General features: G+C 38.8%; 1 protein-coding gene across 1 annotated transcript in view; it reads right to left on the minus strand.

Moving 5' to 3' along the window:
* LOC137340126 (myoferlin-like) overlaps positions 1 to 3,656 on the minus strand; it is a 212,238-nt gene extending 208,582 nt beyond the window's left edge. The window contains exon 1 of the mRNA XM_068002457.1: positions 3,344 to 3,656. Coding sequence (XP_067858558.1) covers positions 3,344 to 3,431 — 88 coding nt within the window. The 5' untranslated portion in view covers positions 3,432 to 3,656. The remainder of the gene's footprint in view (positions 1 to 3,343) is intronic.
* Positions 3,657 to 9,792: the final 6,136 nt, after the last annotated feature.

Genomic DNA, 9,792 nt, shown 5'->3' on the forward strand with positions numbered 1-9,792 from the left:
GCAAGTATATTGTAGGACAGCATTATCTGCAATATGCACAGAGAGCAATGGTGTGGCAGTAAAAGGGAGCTTTGTTAGAAGATACAGATAATTGTTAAAAGTATCCAGATGATTTTTTTTTTTAAGTCTCTACAAAAAAGATTCTTATATTAAAAAAAAGTCAAAATGGATTCACCACATCTACTGTGACTTGAGGGCTAGTTGAAGAATAAAATTGGCACAAGATGTGTATTGAGTCAGAATTCAAACATAGCTGGAGAAAGGCTGGAAGGCACTACAATCTGACCTGAATCACAGCATGATGCTTTTCTTATTTAATCATCTCCTTCTAATTTAAGTTTAATTCATTAAACCTTTTTTTAAAAAATAGAAAAAAGGTGTTGGATTTGAATCATAAATGATTGTTGAGATTAACAGTTGAAACAATGTTGTGACATGCTGAACCACTGGTGAATTGGAAGGGCTACATAGCAGCAATGTATTGCTTAACAATACCTAATCCAAAACAAAGGCCATTGAAAAATGAATAAGAGAATCAACCTGTGAGCAGTATGAACACAGGCTGCACAATTAAACAGATCAAATCTTTCAGGTTATTCATATTCTGGAAATAAAGTGGACATATACTTAAACTTGAGACATTTAATTATTTTTCCCCCCTCCAAGGCCCCTAGTGGTGGTGGAATTCTGATCCATTGAAATTGGAGTCTTGCATCCAAAGAGGAAAAAAGTGCTCATGGCAAATACATATGTGCATATTAAAAGTTAGCTTCAGTGAACCAGAGGCAAGTCAAGAACACAGCAACAGATTTAAGTTTCCTAACTTTGTGTAAAACAGAATAAAGCCATGTTCAGAACACTTTTAAATTGAGCAGACATTTAATTTCAGCAAATGCCCCTGTAAATGGGCTAAGTTGCTTTACTTGTAAAGATAATTCAGTTTCCAAACATTTGAAGACAAGGGTAGAAATTAGTCTTGGGCAGTAGTGCAAAATGGGTGGTACCGCACGGGCCGCCCAATTATGGGCCCCTCCCAATAGTTCTATTAACTTCAATAGAACTGACTAAATACCAGACGAGGCCTATAACAGGCAGACGAAGTGAAACGGCCCAAGACAAATTCCTACCTGAATGTCACTGTGCCTGGCAGTGAAAAGCTCCCTCCCCCCATAGTTGTAAACAACAGAAGAGTTTCAATTCAGATTTGGTTTGAGCACACACAAATAAGAATGGAAAAAAAAGGCAGGACAGTGAAGTAAAACAGTTCTTTCTCAAGTATGGAAAACTCTTAGGTTATGAAGTAAGATGTTGATTTATCACCACTTATCCAATAGATTTTTGGAAACATTCTGAATTCTTAAAAATTGCAGACACCAGTAATTGTTATTTCACATTTTGTTCATCCCAGTTATTACAGAATGACAAACATTTAACGTTGCAGTTGACAAGCTTTCGATTTTATGATCACTGATATGTTTGAATCAAAATTGGTCACAATACTGAAAACTGCTGCAGCCACAAACTGATAGAGGAACATAAGAGAGTGTACTGGGTAGATACATCCTCAGACCAGAAACATTAAGGTCAAATCTGGGATTTGGAGAGGGGAACTAAATCATTTTTGGGCAGAGCAGGGCAGGGCAAAGAGGGGAGGAGAGATGGAAGAGATAGTGAACACATTTCTTCCCCAGAGATTGTGTCTATGACTGGAATCGTTTCAAAAATGCTAACCCAACCAAGTATTTCTACAAGTATTTAGTTATAAGGCAGGCTTCATGAACAGTTGACAATAGTTAACATAAGTATGTTTACACAAGATTACAATGTAAATATTGTAAAGAAAAACACCAAAAAAGGAAACATGCAGTAGCCATTATTCAAGGCATTCAATTTTTATTTTACAAGATATTGGAAGTCCTCATGAATACTTAAACGTTTTTTTTGGAGGGGTAATTCATACTCCGCTACCCACAAATATTCTTGTAGAAACATATACAGATGATCAACTCCCAAAAATCAGAAAAGTGAAAGTCTTAAGTACATTTCATTTAGTTGAAATAAAACCTTTTAAATTTAAAACTGAAATGTATTTTTGCCAATTTTCTCTCTTCCCTTCTAGGGTAAAGTTTTAGACACTTGCCCACCTCCAGTAACTCTCCTAAATGGTTATTATTCATGCATGACCCAAGAAGAGGGGGTATCTCAGCTAAACCAGATCCTGCTCTCATGTCATATCCCCACAGACACTTCCAGCAGAGGATTCTTGAACAGCAATAGGAGTAGGACCCCATCTGATTTTCTCTTCCCAATCTGGGATACTGAGCCCAATTGTAGCACCCCAGCTGGAGATCAGCTAACTCAGCACAGGCCAGAAACCAAATCGATATAGCTCAGGTAATCACTAAGTCAACAAGCAAATGTGCACATTTGTCATTTAAAAAAAATACTCCTTTGTTCCTCCACCAAAAAAAGCACTCAGCAAAGTGATTTGCAGTCTACAATACTACAGAATACACGTTTATTCTGGTAGACTGCTGTTTGTGTACATATTAGGTGAAGACAGAACAAGTTTGTTGATATTAATACCTAATTGTAGGTCTAGCTTCAAGCGGTTTACACCAACAAACTGGGACAAAAAGTACTTGTACGGGAGCATTCTTTTATGCACTGAATGGCATTTAAGAACATTAAACATATCCAGTTAACTAGAGGAAGTTGAATCACATTGGTGCGTTGTCGTCTTGTTGCTGGTATAAAAATGAAAGTTATATTAACCAAATGGAGGGTCGAAAAGCTTTGTAAATTTCTTTTTAAAAAGTCATGAAAAATATAGGATTAGAAGTTGTAGAAATAATTTAAGCATTAAAAAAGTTAGAAAAATCACCAGTTATGTCGGACTTAAACTGCAGCAGTCCTCAAAAAGGAGTGAGTCACTTCTTAAGGACGAATTTAAGCAGTTGTTTTCCAAACTTAACTTTCCAATTAACAAAAAAAAAAGTCAAAACGACCACACCTTAAGGCAACAAAAAAAAACAATGGTACTTCACTTGAATTAGAGGAAGAGGGGAGGGAGAAATGGGGGTGGGGGAGACGTTTAAAGCAGCGATGGTTTAGTTAAATCGACCCCCGCCCCTATGAGGGAAAGAATATCTTTGGGCGGAGGAGCGGAGACTTCACCGTACAACCTTAACTTTGATAATCACCAATTAAAACATTCTCTTATCAAAAGCAACGGAATAATAGAATCATAAGTAGTTTTACTCCAACATTCTCTGGCTCTGTGATGTACAACTAGTTTCTATATTTTCTGGTGCACAGTTCGGTTATATTTTAATACACTCACCTTTAAAAGTGACCGACGCTATTGGGTCGGGTGTCCCAAATTTTGAATCAGGAAGATTACTAGCTGACTCTACTATTAAACGAAACATCTTGACATCCCCCCAAGCAGCAGAGACAGATGTTCAAGGCAACTGCATTCAGTCTGACATCTTTAACAAATGTGACGGCTCCCCAGTGGTGAAAGGAGAAATGATTCAGTGGCTGCTAATGAGTTCTTTAATAGGAGATGGAGAGGTTGAGGCGGATTGGTTATCGCACCTGTAAACCGATACCTGCGTCACCTACCCAAGGACTAACACCGAAAAACAGGCAGGAGAGTCTGTGCTATAAAAACCGTTGCCACGTAGCGCAAAAGTGGAAAAGAAACTTCTTTAAACTAATGGAAAATTCATGGACACGCCTCGGAAAAGTTTTGCTTCATTTGCTTAAGCGTCACAGCTGAGGAGTGAATGTTTTTGGTAAACGGACAACATATCGCCCAATAACTAGTGACAAGGTCAATCAGTTAGAACTAGTCCCATTCCACTGCTGTCAAACTGTGGGGATTGGTTAGGGTTCAGGTTACAACCAGACTTTTGTTTTTCAACTGTGCCTCAAATGTTCAGGGAAATCAGGGCTGTAGTTGACCGCAACTGCACAATATCTATTAAAATTCTAGAATTAAACATGATCATATTACAAACTCTGATCAGGTCATAAATCAGCGCATTTCCGCACAAAACCACAGAATGATAAAATATTGATTCAATGAAATCAAGGTTACTGCTGAGTCCTATCATTTCCAGTTCTGCACATCACACACACACTCATTTGCTGTTTAATCTCAAAGGGAGGAAACTTGAATGAATGGCAGTGACTGTAGCCAATAACATCAAGAAATAATTTGCCAATGGGATAAAGACTACAGAATGAGAATTTATAGATGATCCTTTACTACAATAAATGTCACTTGTGTGGACCAAGAACTGGTAGGATTGGAAAATGCCACCAGGAACTTCCTATTTTGTTTAGGCTCATAATTGGTGCCTATTACGTTTTGTTCTGTTCTGTTCACTTTCTGCATTTTAAGTTACTTTCTAAGTTGAGTTGTTCACCCTGATAGCCTGGAAAATATCTTTACTGACCCTGATATCCAGGTAGGTTTCAGCAATGTTCCTGGGATAACAAACAGAAAATATTTCTTGAATACTTTTTTGGCTACTGGATCTATCAGGTGTCCCCACTGGACCCTACTCACATCTTTGAAAGGTTGCAGAGCTTCACACCATCAGACTTTGTTTCAGACCTTGAATATCAAGTGAATTTATTGAGTGAAGGATGAACAAGTAAATAAATGATATTAATAATTATATTTTCAATGGATACTAAATAGCTCCTTGATTGATAATAATAATGTTTGGAATCTCTGTGCCAAGCTATTATTTTACAAATGTAAGGAGTCGTACAACACCAGGTTGTAGTCCAACAGCTTTATTTGAAATCACAAGCTTTCGGAGCTTTGCTCCTTCGTCAGGTTGTTAGCCTTTATATATATATATGTATTTTTTTAAATAGTCTTACCAATCCTGGAGGCTAACTCGCCTGATCTTTTGCTGTAAAAGAGTCAAACCATTTCAATGATTCTAACAGTTCCACTCTTAAATATTTAACTAACAGTTATGGATTTGAATAACTGTCCACTGAATTCATAAGGATCTGCCAGTCAGACACATAACAACTAATCACACAATACTGTTTATGTTTGAATTATGTGGCTTGATTCATCTCTCAAGTCTATAGCCTGAGACAACTGAACAAATCTTCACATTTGTATCCAATCATTTTGACTGCAGTTGGTTTTTAAACTCGTTTGGCGTAAAGGGACTGCTACAAGCTAAAACCAGTCCAAAATATTTTTGTCACCGTGCCTCATAATTTGAGTGTAAGATGAAGAAGTTGCAATGTCTATGTTGCCTTCAAGTGACCAAAAATCTTGCAGAAAACTGGAGGCTTATAACAACAGATTAAGCCATTTGAGGAGATGTAAGAGTGAAAAGATGAAGACACCCATTTTGGTACATTATTGGGGAAGAAGCACCAAATGTTTTTAACAATTTCAAATTTGAGGAAGCAGAGAATCTAGTGGATATAGCGAATGTTTTAAAATACTGCAACCATTAATAAAATGCAGCATATGAAAGGCACTGATTTTTTCATATAGGCGCAGAACTGAATTCAGGACTTTCAGTAAGCCTTGTGAGTATTGGGGACTCACAGAATGACTAATGAGGAATGGAATAATTTGTGGAATACCAGATAAATCTCTAAGATAAGGGCTCCTTAAGGAACAATGCCTGGTGTTAGGTATAGCAGTACAGATTTGAAACCATAAAAGTACAAGCCAAAGAGCAGATTAAGAAACAAATGAGAGATCTGAAACATGATCCATCAAAGATAGTGGAGAGAGAAAACAGATAATTACATTTTTAAAAATTCATTCATGGGATGCGGACATTGCTGGCAAGGCCAGCATTTATTACCCATCCCTAATTGCCTTTGAGAAGTTGGTGGTGAGCCACCTTCTTGGACACATGGACTGCAACAGTTCAAGAAGGCGGCTCACCACCACCTTCTCAAGGGCAATTAGGGACGAGTAATAAATGCTGGCCCTGCCAGCGATGCCCAAATGCCATGAATTAATAAAACAAAACATGGATAGTGTGGGATACAACATAGACCTAAATGTTTCCCAGCCTTTCAGAAATCAGGCATTAAAATAGCAAAAAGAACCACTATGCAAGATGTTGAAAACTGTACAACAGGTGAAATCAAATACACACTATATAAGAAGTCACATAAAGAATTGTATGTAGAAGTAGTAGTTTCAAATCAAGCAAATAAGAATGATTGGGTGCTACCATTAGTAATGAATTAAATAACCATACCATTTAAATTGGAAACAGGACCACAAGTGAATGTCATATCTAAGTGAGAAAACCACACTGACCTAAATTGGAGGAAATCAAGATAAAAGTGACAGGATACTTGGAGCAGACATAGGAATGTGGTTGCCAGCATTACATATAAGATCTCCAATTCTAGTAATGATAAAAGATGTACAGCCAATTTTAGGTCTGAGTGCTTGTGAGGAATTTGATCAAGTGAAAAGCATACTCACTGTAAAGATATAAAGTGAAGTGGGGTAGGAAGCACTTTGAGAAGAATAAAAAAAATTGGTAAACAAGCTACCCCAGTAATACACACAAGCAGAAATATCGCATTGCACTGCTGGAGTTGAAAAGTAAAAAGGGAGCTTGATAGAATGAGGGACTTGGGAATCATTAAGAAAATAGATAAATCATCAGAACAGGAGAAATCATCAGTAACTTGATAAAAGAATGGTTAATTGTCAATTTGATCCAGAGAGCTAACAGGGATATTAATAGGGTTTTTAATGCATGAGAAAATTATTTCATAAAATATTTTGGCAAGTTAAATGCATTTTAGGTTTCTGACAAGTGAAACTGAAACAAGTTCCAAGTTATGCATGTTCAATACTCCATATTGGAGGGGCAGATTCTTATGGCTTCCTTTTGCCATTGCTTCAGCTCTAGAACTATCTCACAAAATTATCCATATAATGTATGGACAAATTGATGGTGAGAACACATAAATGGATGACATAATAGTGTGGGATTCATTCAGAAAGGACTTGAAATTACTGCAAGGGTCAACCTGAAACGTAATAATGACAAATGAGTATTTGGAGGGACAAAGCTGACATCATCGCTGGTGAAGGCATTAAGCCTGCAAAATTTAAAGTCTGAGTTATTAAACACATGCTACATCCACAGTGCAAGAAAGAAAGCCAGAGACTCTTAGGCCTTAGCTTGGGCACAGAGCTGTCCATCAAACTCTCCCACAGAGGCACTTTGTGGAATATCCCCTTCTATGAGAAACTCTGTTACTCCATATCAGTCCTCACAGGCATCTGAACTGTCAATCCACATACTGCAAACAAACTTGCATCTGACTGAGCTACACAATAGATGCGAGACATAAATCCAAAAGCACATGTTACTCTGTCCTTTACTTTAAATTGGTTGCTTTCAGGATAAAGCCAGCATTTAAGTGGTTTCTACTTACTTTGCAATCAAAATGCAATTGCATTTGACAAATACAAAGTGTCTGTGAATAGTTCCTCCATAATGTCAATTTCCAACCATAAAGATTGTGGATTCTACCCCAACCCAGAGGAACCAACCCTGCAGTAAAATAAATTTAAGGTGGCCAGCTACAAATCATGGATATTAAAAAATAGACACTTTCGTATAATTTGGAATACAACACTTCAAGCTCCACTGGCTGTTGACACAATGACAACCAAGAAAAGTTACTGACCAGGATGGTATAGCAACGGACTCGAAGTGTTGCATGGAGTAACAGAGATCCATGCCAGATATGAAGCAATATCTCCTGAACCACCAAAGCAGTGGTGGGCACCCCAATGTCCCTTGTACAGAGATGTGCAGATTCAGCCAGGGTTACCAATTCTGGCACAGAGGATGGCACGAGGCTTCACTGTGACCCCTGCCATTTGTCTCAGATCCTCCGAGATGAACCTCAAAGCCTCTGCATAAATGTCCTAACATCCATTGACTCCTGCTGGAAAGTGCATGTGTGTGAGAGTCCAGTGAGGATAGGATTGGGCACGGCTGTGATATCACCAATGATGGAATAGCCTGCTGATACTCAGGGCAGAATTTTTCACCCGATTGACACTGGCTGCCCAAAATAACTTGGGCAAAGTGGGTCAGGAAATTCTTCAGAAAATGGCAGCTCCACAATCAACCCTGCTATTTTCCGCTGAAAGTGATGTCAAGCATATCATTTGTCTGTTGAAGCTCTGAGTAGAAAGAGATAAACATTATCTTATGTGTCAAGGGAAAATCTGATCCTGCATTAACAGAGAAGATTTATGTAGCAAATTTTTTTAATATGACTTTAGGTTAGAGTAAATATGGATTTAAATTGGCTTTGGTTACCAGTGGTTGAAAAGACTTCCTACTCTAGAAATTCCAAGGGTACAGTTGCACTGTCAGAACTGTGGTGGGAGCAGGACTTCTGTCCATCATTATGTTGTGGTGTTGAACCCACTATAAATCATGGCATTAAGCAATTTAAATATCCAGACATGGGGAAGCAGTGCAAATCTAGCCTGGATGAATGCAGCTGCAATAGCACTCAAGAAGCTCAACACCATCCAAGACAGAGCAGTTCACTTGCCAATGGACTCAATATCCAGCTGCCCATCACCAGTACAGTGGTTGCAGTGTGTATCATCTACAGAATGCAATGCAGCAACTCAGCAAGCTTACTTTGACAGCATCTCCCTCGTGATCTCTACCACTGAGAAAGACAAGAGCAGCAATGTCGTGGGACTGCCATCACCTCCAAGTTCCCCACTATTCTGACTTAGACATATATCACCTTTCCTTTAGCGTCACTGGTTCAATATTCTGGAATTCCTGACCTAACACTCATGGGAGTAACATGAGTACAAGTTCAAGGAAAAAGCCCACCAAGACCTTCAAAGGGCAACTGAGGATGGACAATAAACACAGCCTTTCCAACATTGCCCACATTCTGAGAACAAATTTTAAAAGTCCATGACACCCACTGTGATATATATCATAAATCCATCATCAGTAACCAGCAGAAATTTCTATGTTAAGATTAATCCTTCCTCTTGGAAAATCACACATTAACTTGCCTGCCAATATGCCAGCATTTAATATTTGCGAGTCTCAGGTCCTGTCTGAAGCTGATGAGGCAGAGTGGGGAGGCTTTCAGAAGAAGCCACACTGTCAACTGTCAACAATTAACTAACATCCTGTTTTTTTTTAATCCACTGTCATAGAAGGTCGCTCACAATAATCTTGAGTTGCAGGCTACAGGCAGTGCACCATCCAATGTTTGACTCTTCCATAGGAGGAAGAAGTGTTGCAGATCATGGCGAGGCTGTCAGCAGATAATGTTGAAGATGGTGAACTGAGAGAGCCTGTGGTAGCTGCAGGTTTATCAAACCTATCAGGAGCTTACCATAATCATAGCTTGCATACCAGAGCACCCACGCAAGAAACTTGATTGGGTTCATTCAAATACAACCTATGAGACTTGGAGTAACTAGCTTACACTGCTAATATATTTTCCTTTATTTTCCCCTTTAGATGAGTCCCAGTGAGATGCCATGAAGGAGGATGCAGGAGAAAATGAAAGTGGGCAGCATCCTTCTGTTTTCCCCTATCAATCCCTCATCGTCCATGCCGTCACTCACCAGCCCAGAGAAATCCATCCAGGGGGATCTAGATAGCTGCAAAGAGGATTGATCACTGGGTGAATCACAGAACACGAGGATGCTAAGGGAGCCACAAGTGCCAATGGAGGCTGACAGTGTTGAAGTGTTGGAGG

The sequence above is a fragment of the Heptranchias perlo genome, chromosome 21 (genome assembly GCF_035084215.1).
Source record: "Heptranchias perlo isolate sHepPer1 chromosome 21, sHepPer1.hap1, whole genome shotgun sequence".
In the NCBI taxonomy this organism is placed as follows: domain Eukaryota; kingdom Metazoa; phylum Chordata; class Chondrichthyes; order Hexanchiformes; family Hexanchidae; genus Heptranchias; species Heptranchias perlo.